This window comes from Micromys minutus (assembly GCF_963924665.1).
Source record: "Micromys minutus genome assembly, chromosome: 9".
Classification (NCBI taxonomy): domain Eukaryota; kingdom Metazoa; phylum Chordata; class Mammalia; order Rodentia; family Muridae; genus Micromys; species Micromys minutus.
Window position 1 is genome coordinate 34,797,801 of NC_137978.1, and position 19,333 is coordinate 34,817,133.

The 19,333-nt window shown below is 49.0% G+C and overlaps 1 protein-coding gene across 1 annotated transcript in view; it reads right to left on the reverse strand.

Annotated features, from left to right (window-relative positions):
• KDM4A (lysine demethylase 4A) overlaps positions 1–19,333 on the reverse strand; it is a 42,407-nt gene that overhangs the window by 18,567 nt on the left and 4,507 nt on the right. The window contains exons 4-11 of the mRNA XM_080921493.1: positions 14,450–14,564; positions 13,024–13,217; positions 10,901–10,950; positions 9,717–9,820; positions 9,227–9,364; positions 7,608–7,852; positions 6,882–7,081; positions 4,764–5,134 (exon numbers count right to left, since the gene is read on the reverse strand). Of these exons, the coding sequence (XP_080777619.1) occupies positions 4,764–5,134; positions 6,882–7,081; positions 7,608–7,852; positions 9,227–9,364; positions 9,717–9,820; positions 10,901–10,950; positions 13,024–13,217; positions 14,450–14,564 (1,417 nt within the window). The remainder of the gene's footprint in view (positions 1–4,763; positions 5,135–6,881; positions 7,082–7,607; positions 7,853–9,226; positions 9,365–9,716; positions 9,821–10,900; positions 10,951–13,023; positions 13,218–14,449; positions 14,565–19,333) is intronic.

Sequence of the window (19,333 nt, forward strand, 5' to 3'; positions counted from 1 at the left end):
CGGCCACATTTCCCACTATCATGGAGCCGACTACACCATTCTATACTGAATCTGACCTCCCCGTGATCCTTCTCATCTTCTGTGTCCTGTGTCCATCCTGTGACATGTCCCCGCCCCCTCACCATCTACCTCTACCACACTGGTGCATGCCCTCTGACCACCTCATGAGCAGGTGACTTTCAATATGCCCTAACCGAAACTCACTAACCAAACACTAAAAACTCCTTTAGTTTTGCTTGAGGTCTCTTATTTTCCTCAGATGATGCTCTTGCCACTCCAGGAAGCTGTAGCCCAGTTCCCTGAGATGTGTTACATGTCAGCCATCCTGTCTCCTGGTCCTGAGTTCCTTCCTTCCAGAAACTCAGATGCTCCTTCTGCCCCAACTGCGTCATGCAGCCTAAACCCACCCTCATTACCTTCTCTCAAACCAAAGGGGCAGGTTCCCAATGAGATTTTCTTTTCTTTTCTTTACTTTAGATTTTATACAGGGTTTTTCTGTGTAGCTCTGTATAGCTCTGGCTGTCCTAGAACTTGCTCTATAGACCAGGCTGGCCTCAAACTCACAGAGATTCTCCTGCCTCCTGAGTGGCTGGAACTAAAGGGGTATGTCGCCAAAGCCTGGCAAAGAGCTTTTCTTCTTCTTTTTTAAATCTTTTTTCCTCCTTTCCTGGAGTACAATAAATAAAAGTAAGCTGGGTTTGGTAGCACATTCTTAGCCCAGCACTAGGGAGGCAAAGGCAGGTGGATCTCTGTATGTTCAAGGATAGCCTTGTTTACAAAGTGATCCCACGATAGCCACTGATACACAGTGAGACCCAAAAGATAAGGAAAATACTGAAGAGAGGAGTTGCGAGGCGTCTGGTGTTTAAAGTAGTAAAAGCTGAGTGGAGAACCGGGCACAACAAGAATTTAAGGTCAGATCTGCATGACAGGCACCGGCAAACGCCCCAGCACTCATGCAATCTCTGCCCATCTCAGAGTCTCTAAGCACAGCACACAGAGCAGACAGACCCATCATGCTCTGACCCTGGTGTGGGCTACTGGAACCATGAAGAAGAGAACACACTCCTTCCCTAGACCCCTGTTCCAATCGCCTTCCGGTGTATTCCTCCTGGTGTATTCCTCCAAACTTCAAGACTGAGCCAAAGGTCTCCTTTCTACAGCTATGAGGAACTCTTTCAGCTCAACAAGACCTAGCAGGCTGCCAGCTCTTTCAATGGGGGCTCTGCTACCCATCATCACCCAGTCCTGAGACTGTATGCTCCTGTCTGTACTTCCGGCTCTCGGGGAGGCCCTGGAAGGGAGAACACAGGCCCTAAGGACTCCACAGCAAAGCAAGCAGGCCAATCAGCCAAAACCTTGCTGGAGAACTGAAAGTAGTTCGAAGCTGCCAGCGCATACGGACAGAGAGCAGAAAGGAATCTCCGAGGAGGCCAAGACTGCCAGGCTTTCCAGCAGGGCTGAGAGGCATCTGAACAGATGCTTCCCTACCCTGCAGGTTACCATGGCGAAGGTGTCTTGGCTTCTGTCCATGCCATGGATGCTCAGTATGCAGCAGTAAGCTGCAAGCTGCCTGCTGCAGAGTGCATGCTAGTCTGCAACCCCTGCGTCTGAGAACCTGGACAAGGCTTTGTCCCTCCCCGAGCCTGTGAACATCAGGACAGCCTGTCCCTAGGCCATCCATCCGTTTGAAAGCAAAAGAGGAGCAGGACCATTTACCGTTTAAAAAGAAGTCACTTTGTTCAGTCATATTTACTGATAACAAAATGATACCTAGCTCCCATATGCCCACTTTGTTTTTATCCATCACTTAACTGATATCAAACATAGAAAGAAAAGGAGAAGACTGGTATTTATTGGCTTGCTGCAGGCTCTCTAAATATAAAAATAAAAATCACACCAAAAAACCTCCAGTAACATTAATTTACAGTAATGGACTGAACAATGTTCATAAAATATTTAGTATCCATTACATCGTTGCTGGTTGCTAGCTACTCTTTGGACTGTGATTACAACTTGAGGCAGGAAGTCAGGATTCTGCAAGCACAGGACAGACAGGGTGAACTGCTGTGCCACAGCAGGGCAGGCTGGCACCTGAGGGATTGTGGGAAGGAACAAGGTGGCATCTGTGAGGGCTAAGATGGCCCCCAAGCTGAAGGCTCTCTCTCAGGGTTACAGAGAGCAGCGACCACAGCATCCAGAGGAAGCATGAGCTGTTAGCCCATCAGCCTACCACCGCTACAGACGCACGGAGGAAGTCTACAGAAACTGAGCCTGGACACTCAGAGGAAGTAGAGAGAATTATGTGGGTACTAAAGACAGAGGAGGAAGGGCCATGAGACCACTCAGCAGGGAGGGGCACTGCCCACCACCAAGACGGAAAGGACGACATGGGAGTGTGATCCACACGATGGGAAGGAGAGCTGATTCCCAAGGCTGAGGGGTGTGGTACTCAGTGAAGCTGTGGTCCCCGCACTTGGGGGGCCAGGGTTGCAGGATCTTTAGATCAAGGCTACATAGTGAGTTCCAGGTCAGCCTGGGCAACTTAGTGAGAACCTCAATAACAAGATTTGTCTGAGTTCTGAAAGGAGGGGTGCGGGGTCTGAGGCAGAACAGAAGCAGGAGTCAGGGAGCAGAGAAGCTCAAGGCCAGCCTGGGCTGCATCAAGTAGTAAGGTCCAGAGCCATTCAGATGACCCACCAGGCCAAAGCACTTGCCACACAAACCTGATGACTTGTGCTTCTGTCCCTGTAACCCATATGAAAAGCTAAATGTGGTGGCAAACACATATAATCCCAGCACTAAGGCAAGACGGGAGGCAGGGGTGACCAACCAGACATTCTCAGACCACGTAGCCTGGATCATACTGCAGCAGCGGCAGCAGGAGGCCCTACCTGACAGGGTGCGAGGAGAGCACACTGACCTCTGAAAGCTGGCCTCTGACCTAAGTGTCATGTATAAAGAAGGTACCCCCATATCACATACACACATGTACATACAACCCTCTTCCCTCAAATCATGGGGGGGGGGGGTGATCAAACAGCAAGATCCTATCCAAAAAATAAAAAATTAAAAAGCAAAAACAAAACAAATCCAACATCTGGAGATGTGAGTTCACAGCTGAAGTTGTACAAACTCACACAGAGAGCACACATAACCATAATTCAAAATAAGTATTTAAAAGAAAAGAAAATCATAAGGGGGGGAAGGGGTAAAAGGCAACACTGGGGAAACCTGAACGAGTGAGGAAGAGAAACGGGCCAGCAGCATGTCTACCCGGCTGTATGTGGAAGGTCCACATGGCCTGTCTGCAAGAAGACAGCAGACTCCCGAGGCATTCCTGTTTTTCAAATAACCAACCAAACAAGTTGAAAGCCAGGTAGGTCTCTGTGAGTTCAAGGCCAGCCAGAGCTACATAGTGAGATCTTGTTTCAATCAACAACCAAAATACAGGCAAAGGAATGTAGACACTTGGGGTCCATGCCCTTGGTTGCTCATTCACCACAGTGTACATGTGGAGGTCAGAAACATCTTCGGGGGTTGGATCTCCCCTCCACAGTGTGGGTTCAGAAACGGAATTCAGGTCATTAGGCCTGTTGGCAGGCACCTTTACATACTGTCCAATCTCACCAGCACCTTTTTATAGTTTTTTTAAAGACAGGGTCTACTCTAACTCCAGGTTGGTCTCAAACTCATGTAGCCAAGGATGACCATGAACTCCTAATCCAACCTCATCCTCCCAAATTCTGGGATTACAGGTTTGCAGCCGAGCCCAGCTTGCCCACTTTACCCTGCCCACAATCTGTGAGGGATTACGTGGGAGAGGTGAATCAGCTGCAGCCCATTCACAGCTTTCTCGGCACGGCAGACCTGCCAGGAGCCACGGCGTACAAAATGAACCAGCTTCGGGTGACAGCAGGTACTGGGAAGAAGCCTGAACAAACACAGCTCCAGGTACAGCTTTGGAAACTCATCCTGGTCCAAAAGGATGAAGTAGCAATGACAAGCTAGGATTCCACAGAGCAGTGAGAATACCTAAGAAGAAAACGCCCCTTGAATGTTAGGGTGAGAAACGCCACTGTGGTGGTTTGACAAAGATGGTCCCTGTAGGCTTATTTACTTGAATGATTAGTGACCAGGGAGAGCCACTATTTGTAAGGACTAGGGGGTGTGGCCTTGTTGGTAGAAACGTGTCCCTTTGTAGTTTCAAAAACCCATGCCAAGCCTAGCTTTCTCCCTTTCTGCCTGCAGATCAGGACGACATCACTACTTCTCCAGCGCATGTCTGCCATGCTCGCTGCCCGCAACAAAATGCTTTCTCTTACAAGTGTTTATAAGGGTTGCCTTGGTCACTGTGTCTCGTCACAGCAACAGGACAGTGAGTGAGACTGCCACCTCATCTCAAACCTCAAAACATCCGGGCTGCAACGACTACTATTCAAGCCTTCCTGTCTCTCGGCAAGGACTCCGAGGAAGCGCGCCCACCTCGTCAGAGCATCCAGCCAAGCTTGGCTTTTACACCACACGGTCCCTGAGCTGCTGCTGAGATCTGGGCCTCTGGATTGAAAGGCACAGAGAAAAGGCAAGAGCCAGTGAAGAGCAAACTGGAAAGGCAGGAAGTATCACCAGGCATTCGGACACAACAGATACAGCGGTATGCAAGATGAGACAGAGTGAGCCTCTCCTGCCTTCACACACCCCTGCAGCACCTTCACCCCGCCCCCCGGCCCCTGGCCTCCCACAGTTCCACACAGAGCCTGTACCTCTGCCAGCTCCTGCTCACTGATGCTGCGGGGGGCGCTCCGCTTCTTCTTCACACTTGGCTCTCCTGTGGCAGCCTTGCCGTCTCCTCTGGAATAGCTGTGCACAGTGAAAACTCCTGTTTTCTCTTGGCCCTGGCAAGAGATGGACTCGGTGGTTTCAGAATCCGAAGAAACTGAATCCTGAGACAAACTGGAGCCGAGGCTGGGAGAGGCTTTCTTTTTGGAACCCGAGAAGACGAGGCTTCCTCCGACGGACGAGGGATTCACAGAAAGGTCCAGTGCGGCTGCCTCGGGCTCATCTTCCTCATCCTCCTCTTCTAGTTTGACATTCTTCAGCTCTTCGAATTTGACTTCAGTGGAGTCAGAGTAATCTGAAAGAATCAGGCAGGTAAACTTGATGAAGGTAGGTTAGTAAAAACAACAAACACGGTCTCTAAGTAAGAACCGGCTTCGCGTACTGGCCCTCACTGACATGATAGGGTATGAGCAAGTGGCTGCTGCCATTCCCTTGTGCAGCCGAACCTCGGCTGCCAAAGTCAAAAGAAATCTGCTAAGAGCTGGCCAAGCCCCAAAGTGCATGGCCACACTGCTATCTAGCCGTCAGACACACGGTTGGCATAGTAAACGGATTTCTTCAGGTCTAAAATAAGGCTGTCCCTAATGAATCCAGACAGGGTGCTCATCTGAGTAGCTGCTCCCAAAACCCCATGTCTCCTACAACATAAGTCCCCCAGCCTCCAAGCAAACAAACAGCATCGGGTTCCCTGACCTGACGAGACACCGTACTCCTCCAACATGGACAGTTATGTCTGATTAAGACTCTTAAGATGAACACAGTGGTGTTTGCCTACAATCCCAGAGTTTGACAGGCAGGAGGATAGCCAGTTGAAAGCCAGTCAGGGCTACAGAGCAAGACAATAATTAAAAACAAACAAACCAAGGCCGACAGCACATGCCTATAGTCCCAACAATCAGGAGCCTGAGGCAGGAGGATCCCCAGTTCAAAACCAGCCTGGGCTACAAAGTGAGACCTTGCTTCAAAAACCAGTGATGGAAGACAGAGAGTCTCTGTGAGTTTGAGGCCTGCCTGGTCTACAGAGCTAGTTCCAGGACAGTCAAGATTATACAGTAAAACTCTGTCTCAACAAACAAACATCAAAATAAAGAAAGAAAGAAAGAAGAAACAGACAGTAAGCCAAGAGTGGTGGCACATGCCTTTAATACCAGCTCTTGGGAGGCCAAGTTTGCCAGGAACTGTGTGCTACAAAAAGAGCTCCAGGACAGCCAGGAATACACAGAGCCTATCTAAAACTTTAAACATAAAAATGAATAAATAATAAAGTAAGAGCCAGTGAGATGGATCAGCAGGTAACAGCACTCACCTAGCAAACCTAGGTCCAATCCAGGGACTCACAAGAAGGTAAAAGAGCAAACTCTACCAAGTGTTTCTCTACAGTGCGTGTGCACACAAAGCATTCACAACAATAAATAAAAATTTTGCTATTGCTTTTCCTTTCTATTTATTCACTCACTAATTTATTCATTTTTGAGACAGATTCTTACTGTGTAGCCCTGGCTGGCCTGAAACTCAGAATGTAAACTAGGCTGGCCTCAAACTCTCAGAGACCCACCTGGTCCTGCCTTGCCAATGCTGGGATTACTTGGCCCCATAAAGTTCTAATAAAATGGCAGCATCCCTCCAGCATCCTGCCCCTCTTTATCCAGCCTAGCCACATACCACATCCATCCCTCCCAACCCACCATCAAATTTAGAGGAAATCACCAAGGGCTCCAAAAGATGGTGTTTCCCATCACCAAGCTTCGTCTGGCTCTTCCTCACTCAGATGTCCCTGCTGCACCCTCCCACCTTATGTAACTGAAACCACCTCCACAGAAGCCTTTGGTCTCTGGTGTTTCCCAGAGGCCTCACCAAGAACTGGAACAAGCCTTTTCCTCTGTGTGTGGCTGCGGCTGCACTACATGTTCACAAACAAAGTGCCTCTCACACCCCAACACAAGTCTGCCCACAGACCAGGGACCCTGCAACTCAGTACAGCATTGAGCCTCAGACAGACAGGTGTCAGGTAAGCTGTGGACAAACCAGTCCTGTCGGCTCACCTGGGAAGGGAAGGCTGTCCTCAACTTGCCGCACGGAGCTGTGGGTGGGCCTCACTGGGGCGAGCGTGGCCTGACACTCTGACATCTCATACTGTCCAGAACTCAACTCTTCCTTGGGGAAGAGCTCGCTCTGACTGACCTCCTGCGGTATTTCCAGACAGACTCGGTGTCTCTTTGTCCCTATTCGGTGCTTGGCCAGGCTGCAAGGAGAACAAACCTTCTAAGAGCACATATGGTCACCCATTCACCGTTCACCTAAATGCTGTCATACGTGCCCATAAAATGGCCAGGCCTGCCTCAACACCTCCCAGCCCATTCCACCATCTGAACAGTGCAGACCCTGCTGCCCACCCTGGACAGAAGGCAAGGTATGCGGGCCCCCCAAGTCTTTCCCCAACATGCACCGATCCTGTCTCAGACCTCGATGAAGCCGGTTACAACTCCTTATTACCCCGGAGCGGGGAAGTCTCGCTCCCACCACATTTCTTTCAAAAGACACTCATGTGGTGCTGGGGAAACATGGACTCTTCACACAGCAGCACAGGCTCACTACCCTCATTCCTGACCAAGAACCACAGGAAGCTGCTGGGTCATCAGCACTGTGGCTTCCAGAGCTGTTTCCGAAACCTGCCTGTGTGCATTGCAAACAATGTAGAACACTCAAACTGTCATGGCCGCCGCCCCCCCCACCTTTCCCCAGAGCCAAGCCCACAGCCTGCCTAGTACCTTCTCTTCACATCCCCCTCCTCTCCCTGCTCTGCTGCTTCCGAGTCCTCCTCTGGGCACTCCTCATTCTCAGTTCTTGGGGTTAGTCCACTGTCCTTCAGAAACTCGGCTGCTTCCGGTGTGGGCAGCGTGTGGTCAATAACAGTGCTGTCCTTCCCAGCTTTCCAGAGTTTGTAGCGCTCCGGCTGAAACCGCCTCACGAACACGTCCATGGAGATCTTCACCATATCTTTTCTGCAGGAGCACTGCCACAGGAGAGCAACAGTGAGGAACCTGGTCAACTCCACACACCCCCATGTCCCACCTCCTAAGTGGGATTCAAGCATTTAATTTAAAATCACATTGTTGGCGCAGGGCACAAGAGAGGATAATGGGTGAAATATGACCAAGTCCATTTTCACATACTTAAAAATGACACAAGACAGCGGTAGTGGCACATGCCTCTAATCCCAGCACTTGGGAGGCAGAGGCAGATGGATCTCTGAGACCAGCCTGGTCTGCAGAGTCAGTTCCAGGACAGCCAGGGCTACATAGTGAGATTATTTAAAAAAGAAAGAAAGGAAGGAAGGAAGGAAGGAAGGAAGGAAAGAAGGAAGGAAGGAAGGAAGGAAGGGAAAGAAAGAAAGAAAGAAAGAAAGAAAGAAAGAAAGAAGGAAAGAAAGGAAGGAAATGTGACAAAAGAAGATGCATTATTTTGTATGATATATTCCAAATTTAGTAGACCAATTTTAGCTGATGCTGAAGTTCAAAAAAAAAAAGAAAAAAAAAAAAAAGAAGAAGAACTGTCTTGGCTCCCAGGCTGATGGTTCGCTGTCCTGAAGAGCCTTCAAATCCAAGCAAACAGGAAAATCAAAAGACGAACGCACAGCACAAGGCTCAGCCAACCAAACCAATGGGTCTAAAGAGAACCGGGAGGGACAAAATCTGCAAACACTTCCCCAGTGGTGAGCAGCTACCTGCCCCTGGGTATCTATCCACACTGGGATGTTTACTCTTTTAGGTCAACAGTGCAGGCCCTGCTGCCTACCTATAATAAAGCAAACCAAGAGATGTCTAGCTAAGGAGCAGTACACTGCAATCTGAGAGGCCCAGGAAAGACAATCACAAGTTCAAGGAGAACCTGGTCTATAGAGCAAGACCCAGACTCCAAATAAAACATGTTAGGGGAGCTGAGGCTGGGACGGTTCTGCAGGGCTCTGGTGACAGTGCTCAGGTGGAGGCAGAGGCAGGCAGATCTCTTTTGAGTTGAAGGACAGCCTGGTGGACTGAGAACCTGTCTTAAAAAAAAAATGGCCAAGAATATAGCTAAATGGTAAACACTTGTCAGACATGAAAATACCTCATCACTTTCGCGAGTGTACACACACATGCACATGCTTGCAGAGCAAGCACAAATGGCAGCCTCCTTGGAAGTGTTTCCTATATGGGCGGCTTGAGGACCTCAATGCTGTGCCTGATGTAGGTTCTTAATATGTACACGATACCTTTGTGAAGCTCCAGGGCAAGTTCGGCACATCTCACACCGGCCAGGACATCATGCCCCAACAGTTAAAATGTTCTGACCATTATGTCCTCAAACACTTCTGCCCGTGGTTTTGGGAGAAATCACACAGGCTTACCAGTACAGCTTGCTTGCCATACTCGATCCACCGTCGGGTAGCAAAATTGGTAGACTCTGCACAGTTGAAGCCATGGTTGAAGCCAGCATGGTAACCATATGGAAAAGTGATCATAAACTCTCCCGCTTCTTGGGTCACCTGAAGAAGAACAGGTTTGAAGCAGCTGCCAAAGCTGGCAGGGGCCTAGCATACAACTGGCTCCTGGGTGTTCCTTTCTACCACTTAGGTAGATCAACCAGGGGTAAGTCAAAACTGCCAGATCTTGAACTGTTACTTAACCTATCACATGTTATGCTAAGAGACTAATTAACCAGTCCTCCAAATTAATCCTGTGAGCCCTCAGCACCAGGAGAACATATTAGCCACCTGCTGTTATCAAACTCCACCCTAGAGACAAGAACAACAGACTGCAAAACCCTGCTGAACAAAGACCAGAAGAGGTGCATCTGTGCAAGCCCAAGGCCTTCTGTGGGGACCACAGCCAGCTCACCTTGTCAAAGGGAATGCCGTACTTCTTCAGCATTAACGGGGAGATCAGGGTCATCTTGTGGCGGAGAAAAGCCTCACAGCTTTGAGCACTTCCTGGGAAAAAGCCTGTTTGAAGGATGGTAGGTGTGTGTTAATGAGGGCTCTGCCCAAGCTCTATGATTCTGGGTTACTTCCCACCTGCAGATCTCAGGGGTAATCACTGAGGGATGGTCACCAAAGTGATGCTAAAAGGGGCTAAGGAGATGGCTTAACAACACTGAAGAGTTTGGTTCCCAGCACCCACAGCGGGCAGCTCACAATCACCTATAATTCCAGTTCCAAGGAACCCAACATCCTCTTCTGGCTCCTCAAATGGTACTCACAAACACAGACAGACACTCAAGCATGTAAATTAAAATTATAATTAAAAAAAAGGGGGGGGTTGGGTGGGTGCGGGGTGGGGATTGTCACTGTGTACCCAGGGTTAGTCCAGAACTATGAAGATCAAGACTCAAAGATCAACCTGTCTATTCTGAGATTAAAAACGCACACGCTACCTAACCGAGAGAGAAAGAGAGAAAGAGAGGGGGGTGGGGGTGCTCATGCTGATGCTCCAGCTGCAAGAAGTCTGGACCTCTGCTGAGCCCCCAGCTCTCCCAGGGGGTCTTACCTGGGTAATCAGACTGTGGCAGCACCAAGACACTCAAAGTGCCCCTGTTCTTACAAAACTGAGGATGACTTATTACCTTCTCCAGGCCCTGAAAACTGAGCCTGTGCCCCCAGCCTTTTGAAGGCAACACATCTACAGTTTGATCTACCCAGGACCTCTTGAAATAGGAAAGACTCTCTAGAAGTACAAACCTACCACACCCCAAATCTACTTAAAGGAACCTAAAACACACACACACACTCTCTCTCTCTCTCTCTCTCTCTCTCTCTCTCTCTCTCTCTCTCTCTCTCTCTAATAGGGTAACTCAATCTGGCTTTCAAATTTGGAATTTGGGAGAAGAATCTGGCCCAGTCTCTTCCTGGTTGTAGGCAGAGAGAGCAGAAAAAGGAACCAGTCCTCAGAGACAGGATAGGAAAGGTTCAGGCTGGGCCTGGTCCACTAAGGTCAGAAGTCATCTGATAACAGAGAATGAACACCTCAGAGCAGGGAGGTAGAGGGGAGAAGGCTGACCCTGTACCTGGAGGGGGATACAGTACCTTTGGCAAGACGCTCCAGGCGTTTCCCATGCTCAGGTGGAACAGAGTACCTGCAATCACATAAGAACATCAGACACCAGCGGAGGATGAGAAAAGGCAGCGAGGGACTTGCTCTCCCTCACAAACACCTGAAAGAAAGAGATCCTGAGGATCTGTTACACATCACACACATGTACTGACATAAGGAACTGCTCACGGACATGCACAATTACTGTGTGCAAGCCGAAACTACTTTAGGGTGGCAGGACTCACTGTACAGCACCATCTTGCCTGGAACTCAGTATGAAGACCAGGTTGGTCTCAAAATTCTGAGATCTGCCAACCTCTGCCTCCCTGGTGCTGGGCATATAGGTTTCCTAAAACACCTGGAGCAAAAGGAACCTAGGAAGGCTGAGACAGGAAGATAAAGAACTCAAGGCCAGCCGGAGCAATATATGGGGAAGGGACGCTAAAAAGCAATCTATGGAAATAAAATACTTTAAGACGGAGTCAAGAGCCGACACAGCAGTATGAGTTTATTTCCTCTCCACTCACTCACTCGGCACAATGTTCAGCGTGAGAACTTACAGAATGGAAGTCTCTCTCCTCACTAAGGTGCTCTTTTATAGTATTGTTTCCTGATTCGGGGGTGGGGCATCCCTGTGAAGGTGTTCACCATGCTCCTGGAGGACAGGAAAGGCCTGACAGAGGCTGGAGGAGTGGGAAACCCGGCGACTATGCACTGGACACCTTGACACTTGGCCCCATACTCATGAGCCCATTTCTCTACCATACAAGCTACACTGATTACCCGATAGATTTCACTACTCCTCCACGCACTGTGCTGTCTGCTGCTCTTTGTGGCAAAACAAAGAAAATAAAGACACCTGGGACTATTTAAAACGTGGACGAAACTGCTAAGCCTCAAATTCAGTTACCTCATTTTAACCTTCATGACTTATACTGAAGGCTATTTCAACTTATTACGGTGAAACACAAGTGTGGCCCTGGCACCAGAGAGGCGGCCCTGGCCCTGGACTGTCTCTTTCTGGACACATTGCTGGACTTCTAAGGACATGTGCCTGACAGTCCAAGAGCCCCACACATACAGTTCGCCCCCTCCTGCTGCCATCCCTCCCAGCTCTGTCCTCCTTCACAGGTCTCTGCCTACTTCTCATCTTCTAGAGGCTTCTCTAACCTCCAGCCCACCCGTGTGTCCTTGCAATGTGACCCCTCCTTCACTGCTCTGCCGCCGTTCCACTTCCTGATGCGTCCTGACCGGCCTGGGTGGGCTGAGTGCCTCACGCACGTTACTCGCTGCAGTCACAGACAGAGCCTCCACTAAAGGCTAGGCCAGACACAGCCAGTACAGAGATGAAACAGTGATTTCTGTCTCCCCTAACAGCATGGAAAGCAGCAACATGTTCAGCATAGCCTCATTTGCTGCCCACCAAATCACCTTTCCACGAAGCAAAGAAATCTCCCTACCATCTGAAAAGCAAATTTCGAAAACTTAGCCTTTAAGAAATCCCCAAGAACAGGGCGTAGTAGCGCATGCCTTAGATCCCAGCCCTCGGGGTGCAGAAGCAAGCCCAACTTCTGCTCCAGTCTGAGGCCCAGACACTTTACTGCTCTACAGTAAAGTGAGTTCCAGGATAGCCAGACGGACAAACCTTGTCTTGAAAAGCAAAAGAAAAAAAAAAAAGAGAAGGAAAGAAAATATCAGGCCTCCTGAGAGGAGGGAATCAGACAGCAGCCGCCCTGGGACAGTCCCCTGACTCTGAGCGACTCCACTACCACAGGAAGCAAGGTTCCAAACGCAGTATGGAACACTCGGCTCTCTGAGCCTCTCTACTCGGCCATGCGTGGAGGCGCCTACCTATTCATTCCAGAATCTGGGAAGCTGAGAAGCTGAAGCCCAACCTGGGTGACAGGGTCAAGACCGTGTCTCACACAACCAAGACCAACAAAAGTAACACTTGCCACTCAAGGGCATTCTGGGCTCCCAAAGCACTTCAAAAGTTAACTCAGTGCAGACGCCGGCTCCTCCCAAGCCCAGTACTCAGAGTCTGCCCTTCCCAGGTATAGTAGGAAAAGCCAGAAGGTGCTGAGGAGGTGCGGTGCCAAGTGCGGGCTGACTTTACCAGGACTTTGGCTCTCCAAAGTGCAGGTAGTTGATGCTATACAGATCCATGTCCTCGGTGTGCCAGGCAAAGGACGTCTTCCACATCCCGAAGTACAGGTAGGGGGTGTTCACCCCCTCAATGGTGATCCCACTCTCCTTTTCCACCAGGTCCAGGATGGTCCTCAGCCGGCCGATATTCCACTCATCCACGTGCTGCCGAGGAAACAGCAACACAGAGCACATGTAAACAGCAGCCACAGGGAAGCTGTCACTGCGGACTAAAGTGTGGCCTGTCACAGCCACAGCATCCGAAGCACACACCTTCCATCCCTGCACTCAGGAGTCAGAGGCAGGTGGATCTCTGTCAGTTCGATACTAGTCTGGTCTACAGAACAAGTTCTGAGACCCTGACTCAACAAAGGCAAAAAAGGATGAAGAATGACGGACGGACAGACAGATGGAAGGTATGCAGGCAAAATTAGAAAAAAAAATTTGAAGAAATATTAAGTAAAATTTAAAAATATTTTAAGAAAGGGCTAGCAAATGGTGTAGTGAATAAAGGCCATCAAGCCTGAGTTCAATGCTCAGAATCCACATGGCAGAGGGAGACAGCTCACAGGTTGTCCTGACCACACCACATCTTCCCCTAAGTTCCAATGGGGCTCTCTTGAGCAGGCTCTGAAATGTGGCGCCCTGCTTTCCCCCCTCCATCTTGGGTCACCTCCACCCTCCGCCCACCTGTGCATCCTTCCATGTGGACCCCGGGACCCATTTCTTGCTCTCTGACCTTTTCCTACGCCACCCATCCTCTCGAGTGACTCCCCACCTCTAAACTGACGTCTACAAACTCAGAATTCACTTTTTAAACTCTTCCCTTTCGATAACTGAAGCCACTATTAACGCCAATCTGAGAGTTCAGCCAGGAAAAGCCTTATACGTTTCTTTATCACCCAAGACAGACCCGACTATTCCCCCTTCTATCACCATAGTAAGACAATTTGTTAGCTCAGAGAAGCACAAGATCCCAAGTCAGTAAACGCGTTAAAATAGCTCCTGTTACAGAGGCTCACTGGAGGACTCTGAAATCTAAATATGCTTAAGTCCCCGCCCCTCCATTTGATTAGTCAGAGAGCCGCTTCCTGCAGAGACCGACCACACCGCTCCTGTTCCCTCTGCCTCCCTCTCGCAATGCCTCACTTTCTGTGATCTATGCCACCCTCTCGGGGACTCATCATCAACCACCCGCACAGTAAGGGCGCAGCCTTGGAAAGGACACCACAGCACCCGGTTCACGTGCAACGTGGAAGATACAAAACCCAGTCCCGTGCAGAACTGCCAACAAGGAAGAGAACCGTGTATGGGCAGGAGAGCGTCTGCTGCTCATCTGGCCAATCAGCTTTCTCAGTACCTGCTGTGTGCCTGCAGGTCCCGTGTGCAGGTCTCACCTGTTCATACAGAGTGCCATTCACATCTGCTCCGTAGATGGGAGGGTTGAACGTGAGGTTTTTCCAGTATTTACGCTCAAGTTCTTCAAATTCGCTGTATCGTGGGGTACAGTACCTTTCAGATACAAAACAACGATATCAGCCATCTACAGATGTGGTTTCAGAACGACCCCCATAAACCCATGTTTGAATACTTGCTCCCAGTTGGTAAAACTGGGAAGGATTAGGAAGAGTGGCCTTATTGGGGGAGCTGGTCCCTGGGGGAAAGCTTTAAGGTTTCAAGAGCCTCTGGCCATCCCCCAGTATCCTCCATCCTATGAGGTGTGAGCGCTCAGCTGTTCCAGCCACCGTGCCTTCACTCCGCTACCACAGACTCTCACCCTCGGAAATCTTGAGCCCAACTAAATGCTTCTTTTTTAAGTTGCCTTGGTCACGGTGCTTTATCGCAGCAACTGAAGACTATGTTTATAACGCATTATGAACCGTATAAGATACAAGTCATTGTTCCAGGGACAACAAAACATTTTAAAAAAACAAGACACAGGCTGGGAAGGTGGCTCACCTGATAACGGCCCTTGCCTAGCATGCACAAACCAGGCATGGTGGAACGTGCCTGCAACACCAGGACTTGGGAAGCAGAGGCAACAGGGCAAGGTCATCCGCTACATGAGACACTGTCTCAGAAAAACAAAGGAGGGCTGGAGAGATGGCTCGGCAGTTAGGAACATGTACTGCCCTGTACAGGACCTGACTTCGAGTCCCAGCACCCGTATTGATGAATTACTAAGTAACTCTTAGTTCCAAAGGGCCCTGGCCTCAGCAGGTTTCTTGGACTTATGTGTATATAACCAAAGGCACACGCTAACTAAAAATAAAATATACCTTTAAAAAGACAACTGCGGGAAGGGGTTTAGGGGGCCTGACCATATGGCTTAATGAGAAAGGTTCTCAATTTGCAAACCTAAGTCAATGCCCAAACTCTAGGTAGGCGAAAGAAGAAAACAGACTCCACAGTGTGGGCCATGGCATACGCAATGCCTCCCCTGCCCCACGAAAGTGATAGTTTTTTTTCAATTCTCCCAGGCTGCAGAGATAAGTAGTTAAAGAGCAGTGGATGCTCTTCCTGTGATTTTCAGCACCCACATAGGGAAGGCTCCCAAGGCTTTAGCTCCAGCTCCAGGGGATCTGATGCCCTCTTGTGGCCAGGGTGAGTATTTGAGCACCTGCTATACAAGCAGACATGCAGGCAAACACCCAGACACATAAAATAAAAATTTTAAACTTAAAAAAGTATTTCTCCCTTTGAACCTCTCACTTTAAAGAGTTTTTTTTTTCTTCGCTTTTCTTTAATAAATCTGTATTTGTCCTGCTTAACAAAACAAGCAACTTTGGCCTTCCAAGTCCTAGCAGAGTCTCACTAGCATACTCTGGAGGTTAGATAGACTCACCGTGTGAGTCAAAGCCAGCCTGGGTTACCTGGGTTACACGGTGAATTCCAGACAGATCTAATACACAGTTTCTCCCTCTGGAGGCTTTGGACAGGAGGGGAGGATGCCTGGGGGAAGGTCACAGGCACAGATGTGAACCCACTCTCCCTTAGGCACACGGTACCCTCCTCTCTCTGGAGAGGTTGTTGCACCCTGCAGGTCCTGGAGTGACGTAGGAGGCCAGGCTTACAAACATAAAAGCCAAAGACACTAACCCAGCCACACCCAGACAGCAACCCCTCTGGGATGTGGGGAACAGAGGTCATGGACAGCAACAGCAAGGACACTGCTCCGAGCAGCTCACTTGTCAGTCCCCAGCAACCTCTCAGAGTCTCACACTCAAATTAGTGGGACTGAAAACAGTATTTGAGGAAAAATACGTAGCAACAACAGAAATTAGGGGCCTGAAAAGCGTTTTATGTATCAGGGTGGTGGGTGGAAGTGGAGCTGATTTTAGTAAAGACTTGCATGAGGCCCCACACACACGCAAAAAAGGTGAACAAAAAAAAAAAAAGTATGCCAGGGTGAAGGGGATAATCTGTGATTTAACGTAAAAATTACATGAGGAAAGAAGAAGTTGGGCCAGTGGTGGTGCACACCTTTAATCCCAACGCTAGGGAAGCAGAAGCAAGTGGATCTCAGTGAGTTCCAAGACAGCCAGGGCTACAGGGAGAAACTCTGTCTCAAAATCTAACAAAGAAGAAAGGGAAAGAAACTAACGTGTGCCCACAAGCAGAGAAGACCGAGGCTGGAGACAGGGCTCCACAATGAAGAGCACTGGCTACTCCTCCAGAGGAAGAACCTGGATCAGATTCCCAGCACCTCAGATAACACAAGTTTTCTCAGCCCTGAGGGATTCCACAGGGAAAGCAGGCAGGCAAGCTTAGCGCCGAAGGACAGAGCTGAGAGCAGCTCGAGGGAATGGCTCAGACTTTCACCTACAGAGCAGGCGCACTTCGACAGACATCTGCATAAACCCACTCACTGGCCAGCGCTGCAGGTCTTTTGTCAGACCTCCAACAGTCTAGTGACAAGAAAGGAGAAGGCAGAAGAGCAGAAACACCAGGGAGGGAAGGTAAAGAACGCTGAGCATGCCCAAGGGCTTGTAATGGAGGTGCTGCTCCAAATGCCGGGCTAAGGTCAGAGTACGTGAGCCAGCGAGACTAGGGGAGTGAGGAGGGGGGAAGGACCGGGTCCCCATGGACCCTCAGGCTGGGGAGCAGAGTGGGAAGTGAGGGAACTCAGGGAGGACGCATAAGAGAGCAGAGGCGTGGTAATGACTCATTCGCATGCCGAGGCATGAGCAGCGAGGCAGTGCTGGCTGCACTGTGGCAGACAGAAGAGAACAGCAATGAGCAGAGCCACTTACCTGCGAGCAGGCGGGACTTTCTCCTCTATGACTATGCAATCTTCCATAGTCAAAAACGCACCAGGCTGCTGGGGCTGGAGCTATAGACTAGGTGTCTATACAAGAGGCCTTGGGTACCATCAACACCAACAAATGTTTTAATTAAAAAAAAAAAAAAAAAAAAAAAAAAAACCACCAAAACAACAACAACCAAAAATGAAATCAAAACCGTACTGCAACTGAAACAGATGGCTCAGCTCTAAGAGGGCTTACTGATCTTACTGAGGGGTTGAGTTCAGTTCCCAGCACCCACACTGGATCACCCACAGCTGCCTGACTCTCCAGCCCCACTGGACGTGTCTGAGACCCTCTCCCGGCATGGAGGGTACCTAAATGCTAGTATAGAATCAGACACACAAACAAATAAAAAGACAGTCTTTTTTTTTTTTTTAAAGACAGGTAAGACCCATAGTTCAGGCTGACCTGAACCTGCTATATTGACCAGGGTGACCTCAAACTCCAGAGGTCTTCCTGTGTCTACCCCGATATTAAAGGTGTGTGCTACTACGATGGCAAAATAAGATAAACCTTTAAAAGAAAATCACTGGTACTAGAGAAATGAATGGTTCCGTGGTTTAAGAGGACTTGTTCTTGCAGAGGACCTGGGGTAAATTCCCAGCACCTGAACAGAGAGAGACTCACTACTACCCGTAACTCTGGTCCCAAGGATCCAACATCCTCTCCACATGCACAAGACATGCAAGTGGCGGACAGACATACATGCAGATAGATCACCTACACATTAAATAAAAATTAAGGAAAAAAAAGTAATTGCTACTGATAAGAAAACAGTAGGATCACTTTGTCTAAGAGCAAGGCCTGGCTGGGGCTGGAGAGATGGCTCAGTGGTTAAGAGCACCTACTGTCTTCCCGAGGTCCTGAGTTCAATTCCCAGCAACCACATGGCAGCTCACAACTGGCTGTGACTCCAGAATACAATATCCTCACACGGATATGCATGCAGATAAAACACCAATGCACTTTAGGAAGATGGTAATAAAACATTTTAAAAGAGAAGAAAAGGAACAAAAGCTGGCAAGGTGCCGTCGCGGGTAAAAGTGACGACCTCAAAGCCTGATGACCTGAGTTTGATTCCCTGGGACCCTTACAGCAGAGACAGAAGTGACTCCCACAGCTGTTCTTTCCATTTCCACACAGGTGCCATGGTGTGCGTGCTCACACACTCCCCAATAAATAATAAATATGTGTATGTGTGTGTTTTAAAAAAGAACATGGATAGGTTTGGCTTGTTAATCCCAGCACTGGAAGGTTCAGGACACCGTCCTTGGCTATACAATGATCCAGAGGCTAGCCCAAGATATTATAAGACCCCGCCTCAAAAACAAAAAACAAAGGCGAGGATGCCCACACCTTTAATCCCAGAACTCAGAAAGCAGAGGCAGGCCTGGTATACAGAGAGAGTTCCAGGTCAAAGTTACACAGAGAAACCTTGTCTCCAAAAATCAACATAATGGAATGAATTAACATACGTTAATTAAATATTTAGAAAATAATGCAAAGCAGTTAGGACTGTAGCATAATCCTGTGAGGAGAAAGCCTTCCACACACAGAGCAGATGGAACAATGATTTGAGGTTGATCCCCATAATCCATGCAAAGGTGAGTGAAGGAACCCCTTTCTGAAAGTTGTCCTCTGACTGCTCTATATATGGACTTAGATGTACGCCTTTAATCCCTGTGCTCAAAAACACTGGCACAAGGATCCCTCTGGGTTCAAAGCTGGTTTGACTATCCAGTTTCAGGCCAGCCAGGGCTACCTAGTGGAAACCTCTCTCAAATTTAAAGTGTAAAAACTTTTTAAAAGAGGCAATTCTAGGCACAGATGTTAAGACAGTTGGGAAGTGTATTTCAACTTGCTGAGCCTGTAAGTGTTGTGCTTAGAGGATGAGGGCAGCCAAGGCTCCAGAGCCAAACAGTGTCTCAGAACCAAAGCAGAACAAAATGAAAAACCCCAAAAGCATCTCTACTC